Source organism: Petaurus breviceps, unplaced genomic scaffold, assembly GCF_028583685.1.
Source record: "Petaurus breviceps papuanus isolate PSGF00001 unplaced genomic scaffold, PetGlider_PUasm1.0 90633, whole genome shotgun sequence".
Lineage (NCBI taxonomy): Eukaryota > Metazoa > Chordata > Mammalia > Diprotodontia > Petauridae > Petaurus > Petaurus breviceps.
Window position 1 is genome coordinate 7,122,757 of NW_027187293.1, and position 15,928 is coordinate 7,138,684.

Consider the following 15,928-nt stretch of genomic DNA (forward strand, 5'->3'; position numbering starts at 1 on the left):
TTTTTCAATAAGAACTAGAGAATCTCTCCACGTCCTTAAATATCTCCCAGAAGGATGGACTGTGAAGCATGTGGCCAAGCCCAGCTGCAAACCCTGGAGGGAGGTGGCAACCATGGATCTTATGAAATGAGAGGCTTCAGAGATTTCCCAGCTGATATCTGTTGAGGTATGCACCTGGAGCATGGCCCCTCATCTGGTACAAAAAGCCCTTCTGAAGGTAAGAAAGCTTGAGGAGTGAGGAGAATAAAAGAAGATAATTGCGGTAGACTAGCGCTGAAATGCTGTGGATTTTACTTTTTAGCCTCTTCTCTTTCATTTGGGGGAGTCTGGGAGAGGCTGAAGGCTTGGATCATCCTGGCACACTCTCTTGTGGACTAAGGAGTTTTCAGTTTACACTCCCTCTTCTAAATCAATATGGAAAGAACCCTGGACTAATAGCTTGGGGTAAGGATAGTTAAGCAAACAACATTTTCTTTCCTTCTGATCAAAAAATTATGTGATCTTCTCCTTTCTCTACCATCCCTCCTTCCCCACATCTCAAGGGTAGTTAAAAACTCTAAAGGAAACAGATGAATATCCCAACCCTAAACATGTCTTAAAGACTTATCATGATGTTCTCCTTCATCTCTCTCTTCTTAGCTCTCTGGCCTTGGAACACTTGTGAACTTCTTACGTTAACAGACATTCACATACTGACCTTTTGAGCTGCTCCCTTTTCAGACAATAAAGGGATGCTGCACTCTCTACATAATGATTCAATCTGTGGGACCTGGATCACCTACAGCTCACTTCAGTCCGTCCAACTTGAAGCTTCTTATTCTGGATGTTATGTTACCAAATGGGTGAGTGGGATCAGCCTGAAGTGAGACCTTTGATGTTTTTTGCATTCACGGTGTTGCTGCTATTTATTTGCTGTTCTGTCCTGTCTCTCCAGGATACATATTACATAATGCCTATTGGGGTCTCAGGCCTAGATGCTGATGGAAGTAAGACTGTTCAAAAGGTGAAGGTGCTCAAGTGTTCATTCACTCTTCCAGGTAAAGGTTTATAGGATCTGTGTTTAAAGAGACAAAGATGACTTTAAATCTGTTTGTGGTGGGGGTAATAAAAAGTCTACTTTATTCACTTTCTGCTCTTAATGTTAAAAAACATGTCAGCTGGGGATCCAGGAAGCCTGGTCTTATGGATAAGAGTCAAAAACTTTGCTCCATGAGAGATGACATATCCATATTGGAGGGTACAATATGATCCTCAGTTCTCCAGGATCCAAGATAATCAACCCCTGTATAGATATAACAGAGAAGGGAAAATAACCTGTTTAGACTCGTTGGGAGTAAGGAGATAGGTGTGTCCTCCTACTCAATGGAGGCAGCCTCTAATTTTCTCTGCTGTAGGGCACTAGTGCTTTCATATCAAGTGATTACAGGGTTTTCACAAGCCTATTCAGGTGTTCCCTGAATGAGAGAGAGCAATAGAAAATATACCTGTAATCAACTTGAGTAATTGCTCTAAGCATTCCTTAGATCATGGTCTAAAGCTCAGACCTGTATAACTTTACCTCTCTGAAACCAGCCCTAGATGCTCCTGGTCTTGACTTGTGTAATGTCAAAACTGAGGACAGGCTGTCATGTGCTGTTCCATCCATCACCCAAGGAGACTGTGAGAACCTAGGCTGTTGCTATCACCCTGAAGATGAAGTAAATCCTTGCTATTATGGAAACACAGGTATGTGGTGACCTTTTATTTCTTTTCTTTCCTTTCTGGTTACTAGCTACAACCAGCTAGGGAGAGTACAATGCTTGTAACTTCATCCAGGCTGACTTGTGGCATAATACTTGTTTGGGGATAGAAAATGGCACAGAACAAGTGTCATCTCAATGTGACATCTTCTGATGACATGAACTACTTAGTTTTGTTATTTGATTCTGAACCCTCAGAGATTCTTGCTAGTTTCTTTCTTCTTTAATTCCTTGGGGAAGATAAAAGCTTGTTGAGGGTGGAGAATGTCCTGTTCTATTTGTATTCCCAATGCTTGGAACATAGTAAATACCTGACAAAGTCTTTATCAAGTAGATTTCCCTATAAATTATTGACAGGTACCATGATCAAACTAAAATGCTAATTTAAGCTTTATCTATTTTGTCAAGTAGAACATGTATTTGGGATTGGTTTAGATAGATGTTAACCTGTTCTTCTGTACCAAACCAAAGTATGCTGCAGAGATTCCCTTCAAGGAGTTAATCTCCATTCTCTTTTTAAAAGCTTTTGTTTGACTTCTGTATCCTTTTCCTTTATACACCTTCATATACACCTAACCCTCCCAACAAAGGTTGAAAGAGGCAAGCAGCAGGTCATTAAAAATATATATGTGTAACACACACACACACACACAAACACACACATATACACACATACCCCTTAACCACCCCATTCTCTTGAACTAGTTTACTCAGGAAGGCAAAAGCCATACAAAATCAACAATTGTTTTAGGTTCTGTCCCTCTGGCTATACCAAGAATGAGTCTCTGTCTTAAGTTTTTATCCCTCTATTTTCAGTGACTGCCCAGTGTACTCCAGATGGTCAATTGTCTGTTGCCGTTTCTCAGAACGTAACTCAGCCATCATTGCTTTTGGATTCCATACATTTGATTTCTGGACTGGATGCTAAATGTGATCCTGTGGAGAAAACTAAAGCCTTTGTCCTGTTCCAGTTCCCACTCTCTGCCTGTGGCACCATCATACAGGTGAGAGGATAAAGATGTGACCAGGATAGCTCTGTAGGCTAGGTAGAAAAGTCTCAATGAAGAACATAGGAAGCGCTGAACCAGACCAAAACCCAAAATATGTGGCCCCAAAGTTGTCTTCTGATCACCTTTGCTAAAATACAAAGGGAGGCAGATGGAGATTAGAAAAACAGTGCCTAAGAACATCTCTTGGGATAGGTTTTCTGAATTGACACACTGCTTTAAAAAAAAGTAAACAAAAGTATACATTTTAAGGACTGAAAAACAGTCACATCTACTTAGCTTTTCCCATCTTTTATTTTTTTTTTATCTAATTTTGAAGCAAGACTGACCAAGTTGGGTCTCTGCTCCTTGGTTATTCATTTCTGTTCTTGCTATGTTACATCTGATCTTCCTAGGCTACTTCCATATATTCGAAATAAGACTTGCACAAAGAAGAATACAAAGAAAGCAAAAACTACCTAAAAGGATAGAAGTAATAAAAAGTTTCAAAGAAAACTCTGACATAAACCAACCATTTGATAGTAAATGGCTTTACCCATTAATTTCAGATGATTGATAACCAGGCAATATATAAGAATGAACTACTGGCATCTAGGGATGTGAGAAACTGGACTCATGGGTCAGTCACTAGGGATAGCATATTCAGGTATGATCTTTGGTAGCTATCATCCACTTTTTTCCCCAAATATGAAGGTATTTGTCCTGATATAATAATAAGTAATTTGGGGGGTGTATTTCTGCACAACCCTCCCTCTGCAATCATAATCCCTAAACTTTTGGGATTGGGAAATAAAAGAATCCTTCCCAAAGATAATCCATTTTTGGAACATTTACAGATAATTCCATAGCAAAGACTGTGCCCTATCACTGGCTAACGCCTCTCTTCTTATATTTAGGCTTCACATCAGCTGTAGCTACTCCATAAGAGGTGACATTCTCCCAGCTAGTATCCAGGTCTTCACCCTCCCCCCACCACTTCCTGTAACTAAGCCAGGGCCTCTGGCTCTGGAATTGCAAATTGCTAAAGGTAAGGTCCCCTTCTTGGGCAAGATGGTTTTGTTTCTCCTACTGCAGAATCTAGAAACTCTGCATCCAGGCTGGGGCATGAAGTTTCCTACAACTTGGATAACCTACGTGAAAGATAAACTTCTGTTTCACAATATGTACTCTGTACTTTTGCATTAAACCTAGCTTTTGGTACCTTCATCAAGGTACCTGTTTCTCTTGGCTCTTTAATCTCATTTATGTCAACCATAAAAGACTCTCACATATGCTATCTCATGATCCTCATAGCGCCCTGGAAAGTAGGTGCTATTTTCTCCATTTTACAGATTGAGAAACTGGTTCCTACAGCTAGTAAGTTTCTGAGTCAAGATTTGAACTTAGGTAATCTTGACTCCAAGTCCAGCATTCTATCCATTATGACTTGATTTTTTCTCTTTACCAAATCAAGCTGACTCTTGCTTACAGAAGAGCACTATAGCTCCTACTTTGTGGCCACTGACTATCCAGTAACAAAGCTACTTCGGGAGCCAATTCATGTAGAGGTTCGGATTCTACAAAAAACAGACCCAAACTTGGTTCTGCTTCTGCACCATTGTTGGGCAACCCCGAATACCAATCCTCTGCATCCAGTCCAATGGCCCATCCTAGTGAAGGGGTAAGTGGCTGCTTGAAGGCTTCAACCTGGGAAGTGTGGGGGGAAAGCATCTACCCTGATCCTTTCGAATCTTCTTTAGATGCCCCTATGAAGGAGATAACTACTGGACAAAGATGGTATCCATGCCAAGAAATTCAACCCTACAGTTTCCTTCTCACTATAAGCGTTTCATCATACGTACCTTTGCCTTTGTGGATTCTGCTTTAAAGAAGGCACTCATGGGACCGGTAGGATGTCTTTCTTTCTTGTACATGACCTTGAATGCAAGAGTATCTAGCCTCATACTTTACCTTTCAAAATAGAGCATAAGACAACTGACAAATTGGGGATAGACAAAATGGCTATGCTTAGCAGAGGAGTCTTCCTACCCTTCTATTCTATCTGTGGATATTACATAGAGATATATTTACATATATGTGTACATATGTTATATATAATGTGCATATGGATATATAGACAAATAGATATTTGACAGGTAGAGATGTATAATCACTTTGTTTAGACCAACAGTTTATATTGGAAATTTTAGTTTGTAGTATAAAGCCCAGAAGCACATTTTTAAACATAAAAATCTTCTTTTACCTAGCTCAGTCCTTTGCAAAGAAATACTTAAATGATCTTATTTCTCTCTTCAAATTGTGTATTTTAGCTTTTGGTGGATCTAAATTATCTTTAAGGCATCTCAATCTACATAACTAGTCTCCTTTAGTAACTCCTTGCTACCTTTACTAGTAAGAGAAGAGCAAAAAGATAGGCTTCAAGTGGCATAACCATGGGTCTCTCTCTAGGTGTATCTACACTGCAGTGCCTCAGTCTGCCAGCCCTTGGAGTCTGACTCCTGCACAGTAACCTGCCCTGTGGGAACTAGTAAGTATCTAGAGTTATCTCTTTACCCTTATTGCTTCAAAAGCTTATTTAAAGCAATAAGAGTATTTCAGAAAAATGAACTAGGGGTCTAGATACAGTCCTTGCCTTAAATAGCCCGTATATCTTTTATTGAACCTCAAATAATTGACACAAAGCCAAAATCAAAGATCTCTAATTGCTATCTTGGTACATAGCTCCTAGTGTATATATTCTCAGTGCTAGCCAACACCTACCAGATGTAAATCTGTGTAGCCAACAGGTGACAGTGGTGCTTGGTTGTAGTCAACAGAAATATGTTCATCTGCCTATACTTCTACAGCCCCTTATATAATCTGCTCTGTTTCCTGTGTCTCACCCCACCCTATTTATAGTTTAGGGGCAATAGCTTTTTTTTTTAACCTCCTGTGTAAATTGGCAGTCCAGGTTCTTTCTAGACCAAACACTGTATTAATACTTTTCTTGTTCTTGTTCTACCCCTCCTCCCCTTAGGAAGAAGGAGGAGCTCTCAGACCCATACTTGGAACCAGACTTCAAATGTTTCTAGCAAGGGGCCCATATTTTTCCTTCAGGTTGCTGAGAGCTCTCCTCAGTCAGGTGAGGGTCAACTCCATTGTATCGTCTCTGATTTTTCTACTCTGAAAACCTAAACTTGGATTTGTATACTAGATCATATTCACATGTCTAAAATTTAGCATAGTGCTTTGCCCATAATAAGTACATTAATAAATGGTTTTCCCCTCATTAGATTCAGATAAGTTGTCTGTCTTTCCAGACCCAGATTCTATCATGCCCATATGTTTTGAAAGACAAGACAGTTGATTTAAGATTAAGTAGTAATTGTCAAATCTTGAACTTCCAAGAAGGGAAGAGAACATGACACTTAGTCATAAGGGATTTTATATTTTACTCTGCACATTCATAGCCATAATGTGAGGACAAATTGTTTGCATCTGTAGGATGTAGTTCCTGCACACTTACCTAAATGAAGGGAGGACTATTTCTAAAGTGGCCACTACCCATTTTCAAGTATCTTTCATTGGTGCCAGCATACGTTCTAAATAATTTCTTCCACAGGTTTGGTCCTAGACATAAGAAAACTCTGGCTTACCCTGTCTGGAATACTAATTGTGGCAGTCTTGCTGGTATCCTTCCTAGCACTCCAAAGACTGAAATAAGAGATTCCAATAATAAAAATTATACTTCGTTGTGGTTAAGTTCGGATCTCTAAGCTGATTGCTTAAATTTGGAACTTTTTTGGTCTAATTGGCCTCTACTGTAATATGCCTGAGACATTCTACCCTACCTAACTCTTAGCTTTCCCTTGGTTTTGTAATGGGGCAATTCCTACAATGAATGCTTCTTAAACTTTCTCTATGCCAAGAATAGAACCACTTTAGGACACCCTGGGCTAGTCTATTCACTACTCAACTTGCTTATAAAGGTATAACAGCAAAGCCTCTTCAAAAATTAACCCGACAACATCCTGAGCTTCTTGGATCTGCCCTGCCAATTCTTATACGGGAAAGACCTACCTACTTAGCATGGAAAAAGCACTTGTTCCCCCTCAGCAAGGAGCTATATGCTGTCTTGGGGGGAGGGGTAGGAAAGAAAGGTGTACCTTGTTCTAAAATAGACTTCAGATAAGTAGCATGTGCCTGAGAGCAAAGGTTCAGACTGAAGAAAGGTTGTTAGCAAACCAGGAACCTTTTTTGTGATAAATATTCCCTTTAATGTCCAGCAAAATAGGGCAAAAATAAAAGGCAGACGGAGGGCTCAGCAGGCAGGAGGGAAGGAAAAAAAATCATTTGGAACACAGCACTGCAGAAGCCAAGAAGGTAACAATAGGCACTCAACCAGGCTGTCTTTATTTAAAAGTGCAAGGATATGTCTGAGACCACAAATAAGAAATAGAAAGGAAAACTTTTGCAAACTTCTAAAGGAGAAAGATCTATTTGTGTCTTTGATCCCATCTCCTACAAGTCTGCAACTTCAATCATTCCCCCTCCTATTCTTCAGTCTCTTTGCTCCTTCCCAAAGCACCCACCCATCTTAACCCCCAAATGTCTCCAGACCCTACCCTATCCTTACACTTTCATTTCATATATCACATCAGGGCTCAACTACTATGGGAAAGTATACTCTGCCTTTGTCCCCATTACATTCCATTCACCCAGTTACTTGTATTTTACCTTCCTACTTGTCAGGAAACTGCTCTTGCTGGGTCCTAGGTGGTACTTTAATTACTCTCAACCCTCCTTTTTAGTTCAATCTCTATGGCTGCCTAACACCTCTGGCAATCCCCTCTTTGTAGTTATCTTTTTTTTTTTTTTTCAGGGGTGGGGGTTTGCTTGCTTTAGGTATGGGGTTCTGAGTCTCTGTTCTGCTATCTCATGGTGATCTTGGTTTCTAAGGACTAATACCAATAGCAACATTTTATAGTGCTTTATTTTTACAAAGCATTTTACAAACATCTCATTTCATCCTCACAACAAGGGCAGGGGGAGACATAGGTGCTATTAATCATAATTTAATTTCAATTATATTGAACTATATCTGTCGTGAAGAGAATAAGAGCAAGAGAGAGATCTAGGTTTTAGATAAATTTAGATGTGGATTTATTGATCAAGCGCAAGACTGCCTGGAGTATACACTCAAATTAGGCAGCCCCAAATTGAGGTACAGGCAATATTTATAAAGGCAAAAACCACAATTGGGGAGGGGAGCTAGTATAAGCAATGTCATACAGAAGCCAAGAACAGCCATTGGTTGGATCTATAGCTCAAGGCTAATTTGGGAATCAGGGTACAAGGGCGTGACCTCCCATGTGATAGGGATCCCTCTAGAACAGGGTGGAGGGCACAGGGGGAGTGGAATTTCCCAAATAGGCTGGGGTCATGGAACGGGTCAGGGTCATGTTCTGGGTGAAGGGTGTGGGGGACCTTGCTGGGTAAACATCCCAGAACAGGGTGGTCTCTTGCATGGGATAGACTTGCCCTATGATCTTTATACAGACTTGTACCATAATTCTTATACAAAATGCTGCTTTGAGGCTTACTGATTTAGGGAAATACTAACTTCAGGAAAAGATAAGGGAGCATGGTTACAGGGTTTAGGATAAAGACAAAGACAAAAAGGGGCTTAATGGTGGGCTCCAAATCAAGTGGCATGTGAATTGGGTTACCTTAACAACATATCAAAATATTTTATAGTTCACTTTTCCTTCAAGTCTTTACAAAATGACTATGGAAACGTTTTGCATAATTGTACTTGTATAAGCTAGATTTGATTGCTTGACCTCTCAGGGAGGAAGTAGGGGAGGCATAGAATTTGGAACTTAAAACTTTTTAAAAGTGTTTTTAAAAATTGGAAAAAAAAATTAATGGACCCCACATTAAGAACCTCTTCCCTAATTTTTATATTAAGAGCATCATTTTCCTCTCAATCTTCAATTTAGTCTTTCTTGATACTTACCCCCCTGTACCCCTATATTGGTGAATTACCAAATCTTGTCAATTCTCACATCTGTTCCTTTACTTACTTGCAATGTCTCCCCCTACCATATCAGGTTCACAGCCCTTCTCACCTGAACTTCTCCAATAGTTATCTCTTTGACTTCAGCCTTTCCTCTCTCCAAATTATCTTCCGCATACCTGCTAATCGGTTGCTAAATTGACAACACCATAGGTCTTACTGGGTCAATTTCCTACTCAAAAAGCTCCTATTAGCTACATGATGAAAAACTATTTGGCATTTAAGGCCCTTCACAATCTGGTTCAGCTTTTCCATACTTCACATTACTCTGATCACACACTCAACAACATTCAACTAATAAATAACATTGGAAGTAGACGCAGAAGTTTTCAGGCTCTGGCCTCTAGCAGGTTGTCTCTTGATCTGGGCAGCCAGAAGGATGGTATCAGAGACTTAATAAGGGGTTAATTTCTTTATTCTTCTCAAGGGGGCAGCTGATCACGGGAAGCACCAACTCTTATAGCATCCCCTAATTACTCTTCTTGCAGGGGTGGGCGAAAATAAATAATAGGAGTACCAACTCCAACCGCACGTCTAAGTCTTGATGGGGGCCAGTGGAGACAACGCACAGAATTCCAGCTTGTGCATCCCCCCCCCCAAGCCTTGATGGGGTTAGTCAAGGGAGGCACAGCACTAACATCCCCTACTTACTGACAAGCGCTCACTTGATTTATAGAAGAGCCCACAAAGAAGGCAATTTGCCATCAATAGCCTCACAAGCTTACATTAACTTTAGCAATATCATAATGACAGCATAGTGCAGGTGCAGGAGGTGTTTACAAAAGCACAAATTTACATTATTTTAAGATTAGAACATGTGCAAATATGGTGAGATTGTTTACAAGCCATGAGCCTGGGAACTAGTAGATTGTTTATGGCCATAGATCCTGGGAACAAGTATCTTAAAAAGAAAATAATCCACCTTATAAACATTAACAAAAACATGGTTTCCCATCTTTTGTATCCGTGCCTTTGTACCTGTCTTTATTTCCCACAACTAGGATTCCCTTTCTTCCTTCTATTTCTTTAATTTTTTGTTGCTGTTGGCTGAATCTGACTCTGTGACCCCATTTGAGGTTTTCTTGGAAAAGATACTGGAGTGGTTTTCCATTTCCTTCTCCAGCTTGTTTTACAGAAAAGGAAACTGAGGCAAGCTGGGTTAAATGACTTGCCCAAGGTCACACAGCCAGTATATAGCTGAGGCCAGAATTGAACTCATAATGATAAGTCTACCTGACTTCAGGCCCAGCACTCTATCCATCATGCCACCTAGCTGCCTCCTTGAAATTCTTAATTCCACTTAAAAACCAACTCACATGCCATCTTCTTCATGAGACATTTTCTGATATCTCTCCTGAGTTGATAGTGCTTCCCCACCCTCCATTTCTCCCACCATCCCACTCCTGGCAAAAAAAAAAAATTACTACGTATTCACTGTGTATTGGCTTATTAATATACACTTTCCCAGCAGATTACATATTCTATGAAGACAGGTATGATTTTCACCTTGCTTTCATATCCCCAGCTACAAGCATAGTGCCTGCCGTAGAGTAGGCATTAGATACCTGAATGTTAAATGGAAACCATGTTGGTGATTGAAATATCCATTGCTTACCATAGTGCCTGGAACAAAGTAGATCCTCAATAAATGTTTATTGATTGATATCTACTTATAGTTATTTTTTCCTTTTATATCTCCATTTAAGTGCTAATAGGATTGTTTTGTCCTTTTTCATATTTAGGATCACAACATTGTCTACAGCATAAGCTAAAATGTGAGATTCAGTGGGCTAAACCTAGAGAGAACTTAACCATACAATTTAAGCTACCCTAACATAAGGATTTATTCCTTACTTGGTGGTAGTAATCTTCATGCCTCTTCCAGGATAAACTCATCAATTCTAATCTCATCTCATTGCCATGCTGCTAGCTTAAACCTTAATTGACACCTCCTTCAGCCTCCTCTCCCCTGTGATTGGAGGGCTGAATAGAAGATTGTCAAACTCTTCCCAATGTCTTCTTATATTATAAATGGCTGATCCACTTTGCATCTGCTGCTCTGCCTGTTTCAACTCCACAGAACAAGATAACCCTGAAAGGCCTACCCCCTGACATCCTATTCCCCTTCCTCTGTCTTGCCCCCTTTTATGTCGTCTCTTCCCAGTAGACTGTAAACTCCTTGGGATTGTCTTTCCTTTTATTAACTCTATCACTAGTGCTTAGCATAGTGCCTGGTGATTAATAAATGTTTATTGGATTGGATTAGAAATTTGAGTTATTTAGTTTAAGAAACCTACTTAAATGTCAAGCAAGGTATTATTCTATAATATGCGGATGATATTTTCTTATTATAATAATACCCCTAAACATTGCAGAACCTCCTAAATGAGATTTATGACCACTCAAAAGAATTTGACATGACTATCCACCCAGGAAAAAGCAAGTCAATGAAACCAATGTGCATACTGTATATGTAATTGAAGCATATTATGTGAAGTTCATACATCACTATATATATGTACATATATATATATACATACATATATACACACACATATACATACATATACATATATCTTGGGCACAGTTTGCAAACGGACAATGAAGCAAGACGAATTGGTAAGGAGAGCAGGGTTGCCTTTGGAAAAGTTCGGAGTTCTTGGAATAGTTCCGCAACTTTTCCCTGAAATAATGACAAATCATTTTGAAAACCTAAATTCTGCTACAGTTAATGTCTAGTTGTGAGTCATCAATCACTAATATCTCTGAAAAACTGAACTATGGGTGGACATGGATAAGACTGGCACAAAAAGTTCAGATATGGATGGGTTACAATCTAGCTAGAGAGAATGCCAAATTCCCTCTAGTGAAATCACATCCATTGGAATGCTATAGTGCTATGTAAAATATATACTTCCAGTTCATCCAGATTGCCCCTGCCAGGCCTTTTCTTCCTTTGTTCTTACTTTCCATTGTGCTCTCCAGAATCCTTGCTTTCACATACCAACCATTTTTTCATCCCAGATCTTGTCTCATATATCTTCCATCTTTTTGCACTGACTGAAACCTGATTCTCTTTAGCAAACACTGCATTCTCACCCCAAGAACTATTGATCCTCTTCTTTACCCTGTTAAATACAGGAGTAATCATATTCCTTGCTTCCAGTTGCCAGTTCCAAATCCTCTATCACTCTGTAACCTCATCATAAGATTGATGACATCACCTTGTTCAGATCCTGGTGGCTGTGATACTATGAGCTTCCAGATTCTTTTTTTAAAGTTCATTACTTAGCTTCCCTTCCAATCCAGACCCTGCCTTCTGTTCCATATAAAGGTAATTATTTTCAGGGACCCTGGTTAGACTTAAGAAATGAGTCGTTGAGGTTTCATTATAAGTGTAAGAGTCTATCTCTTATTAAAAAGGGGAGGGATAACTTTAATAAAGCAATAATACTCAAATAAGTTTAGATATCTAACCTTAGATATTATTATTTCAAAGTGCTTTGGATATTAATCTCACATGAACATTATCTTCTAGTCTTAGGTAAGACTATTTCCTTACTCCTTTAAGTCAAGAGTCCAATCTGTTTCATATACTCAGGACTCTTCAGAATTCATGGGATTTACATAATTAAGGGAAAGAAGATAGATTTGGCTCTTTCACTGACATGGAATATATGTTCCTCTTTCCATGACTGAGAGGAAACACATCCAAATGCTGATTGCAAGATGAAGCATTATCCTGTTATAACACAAACCATATAAGATTGGGCCCCTATTATTATTCCCTACGTATATCCTTTGTTCCAGCCATGTCAGTCTCATCACTAGCTACTACACTTAATTCTACTCTTTTCCTTTTCCTCCTTTTCTCTTTTACCACCAGAGTCAACTTCAAAACCAAATTCATATCATCTCCCTTATCCCAGGCTCCCGTTTCCTGATTATTCCAGCTTACATTGGTATCTCTCTCCTCTGAATTTGTTTCCCCTATTGTTAGTACCACAATTTAGCACTTATCCAATTTTTTGTGGACATTAACCCATATCCTCAACTAGATTGATTTCTTTGACATCTTTCTCCTCGTGCCAACAAACACACAAATGATATATATTTCTCTAATAGATTAGGAACATGAGCACTCATTTGCCCCCACCTCTAATATTGACATTACTTAGAGAAGTTTCCTGTTATAAATTACCTTCTACCTAGAAAATTATACTCTAGAAAATTATACCAAAGAATCTATAATTCTCCCTATATGTTTTAGCTCTGAGCCTCCAACCAGAGAATACTCTGGAAAAGTGATTCTATTATCTCCCCTCTCCCTCTCCTCCCCCCCTTTCCTTCCCTTTTCTTCCTTCCTCCCTTCCTCCCTTTCTCTCTTCTCTCCTCCCACCCCCATAGGGATAACTCTCCCTTCAATTGTCTTTCAGTTGCATTTCCAAAAAGTATAACCAGAAGAGAAATAGAAAATAGGCTTGTGAGACAAAAAATAAAATGTCTGCTGGTTAATACTGTTTATAAATATGAAATAAATATTTAAAACAAAAGCAAACATTTTGTTCTCACCCAAAGGAAAAGCTACAGTGAAAGAACTCAAGTGGAGAAAGAAAATACAGGCTTATTTCCTTAGTGTATGCAGGTGGGCTTGGGGGGTGTCAACACAGTAATTGTTTCAATACTCCTTGTTTCTGGCTCAAACAACCTTGATCCTGGAGTTATGGCTTTGATGTTTAATAGCTAAGTAAAACTGAAATGTTATTGAGGGTTCTGCACACTGATGGGCATTGGGCCAAGTGGCTTCATGTTCTTAATGCCCAAACATCTAGCTATAAAAGCACTAGATTTTGAAGTCCAGCTAAAATTCCAGATTTTGTGCTTAATATCTATGTGGCTTTGGGTAAGTCCCTGGGCCTCGTTTTCCTCCTATGTAAAAATGAAGACTAAATTGAACTTCCTCTCTAAGGATAATCTACCTTTAAATTGTGCAGTCTTCTCATCTGCCGCCCCTGTAGCAAAATCTGATGATTGGTTGACATTTCGTTGCCATAGCAGGTAATAGCTATTGTCAACTTTTGTTGCTTTTTAGAATGTGTGCCAATGTAATTGCTTTATTCAGAACCATAACTATGGTTAGGTGACAGAGACTTTGCTCCAGGGTGTCAACATTTGGGGGGTTAAGGTATATTTCCTCCCTGTGGCAATACCCTGTCCTCATGATCCTTTACTGGTCCTGACCTTACACCAAGATAAGGGATGACTAACTGGGGAAACATTCAGAGAAAGCTGAAGGCTCTCTGGAATGCACAGAAAGGAGAGAGATGATAAAGGCAAATAACCATTTATTAATCACCTGCTATGTGCTTAATAAAAAACCACTAAGAGAAGGCTGAAAGTTCTTGCAATGCAAAGAAAGGAGAGAAATAAGAAAGACAGTCATCAAGGTCTGTTACGCACATACAACATTCCAGCAATATAGTAAATCATAGATGGCAAAGCTGAAATAAAAGCTAGAACTACCTGGCTTGATAGCAACATGTTAAACTATTTCTAATCTTGTGGTCAAATGCAGAAGAATAGTATAGTGCTTGGCACATAGTAGATGTTTAATAAATGTTTATTGAATTGAATTGAGAATGATGGACAGTAGATGTGTTAATGATCACCAAGCTGACACTATACTGGCAGTTTCCTTGTAGTTTATGGAGTACATGACTCAGGAGCTGAGATTTCCTCTGGATCTTTGTACTCCCATTACTGACAGCTCAGAGACACATGTGCCACCAGACCTAAGAAAGTAAAGCAGATCCTAGTCACACCATTTTTATGCTTAAGCTCTATATTCTCTTGGATGAATCATTTACTGCTTTTCAGCTTTTCTTACATAGAGGTAGATAGATGGTACAGTGGATAGTGCTGGTCTCAAATGCTTACTAGCTTTGTTACCCTGGTTAACCTCTATTTGCCTCAGATTCCTCATCTACCTCCCAGGCTTGTTATGAGGATAAAATGAGTTAACATTTTTAAAGCACTTTGAAAACCTTAATCACCATGTAAATGTCAGCTCTTATTATTATTTGCAATATGAGGGTTGGACAAGATGACCTCTGAGATCACATCCAGTGGTAACCTTCTATAATTCTAAATGACTATTCTGATTGCTGGAAATAAGCACAGCTTCCTTATTCATTTCTATATTATACACAACTCTCCCCTTTCCCTAAAATTGATCCCTATGGAACACATATTAATCATCATATAAGTTCCCCATGTATTTATTGGTCATGTTTGTAATATAAAAAGCCAAAGGAAATAGAAATGATGCATTTGTTGCAAACTAAATTATCTGAAAACCATACCTGGTCTAGAGATTAAACACTAGACTAGTTTATTTTCCAACAAATCCTGTCAGTAATGAGAAGCTTTCTCAATCTGAAATGGTTAGAAAGGTAGATAGCACAGGAATGGAATTCAAAATTATTCCTATCTGGAAATATGCTCCATCTATTTACATGTCAGGGTGGTAATGCTCCAGGAATCTTGAGGAATGAGTTTTCAACAGAGTACAATTGCTAAACAGGAAGGAAGGAAGGAGAGGAGAAGGAAAGAAAGGAAGAAAGGAAGGAGGGAAGAGGAAGGAAAAAAGTAAAAGTCTTTAATTGAAATTGAACACCAGAAAAATAGTGGCAAACTAGAATCAGTAGTGTCTAATGCAATATATATTAAATGACATTATTCATACCTGAAAAATCAAGGAACATTAACCTTCTACATTTCTAACATCAAAATGGACTGGCCCATAAGGGTTGGAAAGCATTTCTAAGGTCTTGGCATTCGGTTATGATTTTCATAGGGACTAAGATCACAGAAGCTTTCAGCTACAAACAGGCTTTTATGATCATAGACATACCCTTTCTAATGTCAATAATTGGTGTGGGAATAAAAAGTCAATATTTGCTTCTAATCGCCCAATAAGGTCATTAGCTTCTCTCTTACTCTGATACAGCCTATAAAGAGAACATCAAGGTAGAGACGACCATAGATTTATTATGACTTGGGATTAAAATTTCAGGCCTTAAACTGTCCTTTATAATATTGCTATAGAACTATGCCGAAAAGGG

At 39.0% G+C, this 15,928-nt stretch overlaps 1 protein-coding gene across 1 annotated transcript; it reads left to right on the forward strand.

Annotated features, from left to right (window-relative positions):
- The first annotated feature begins 278 nt into the window (after window positions 1-278).
- ZP4 (zona pellucida glycoprotein 4) lies at window positions 279-6,480 on the forward strand. Its single transcript, XM_069064460.1, has 12 exons — window positions 279-444; window positions 721-842; window positions 935-1,037; window positions 1,573-1,725; window positions 2,556-2,743; window positions 3,295-3,392; window positions 3,643-3,773; window positions 4,217-4,406; window positions 4,486-4,633; window positions 5,195-5,273; window positions 5,763-5,867; window positions 6,348-6,480. Exons 1-12 carry the CDS (start codon window positions 279-281, stop codon window positions 6,446-6,448), a joined length of 1,584 nt encoding a protein of 527 aa, XP_068920561.1. The 3' UTR covers window positions 6,449-6,480.
- The last annotated feature ends 9,448 nt before the right edge of the window (window positions 6,481-15,928 follow it).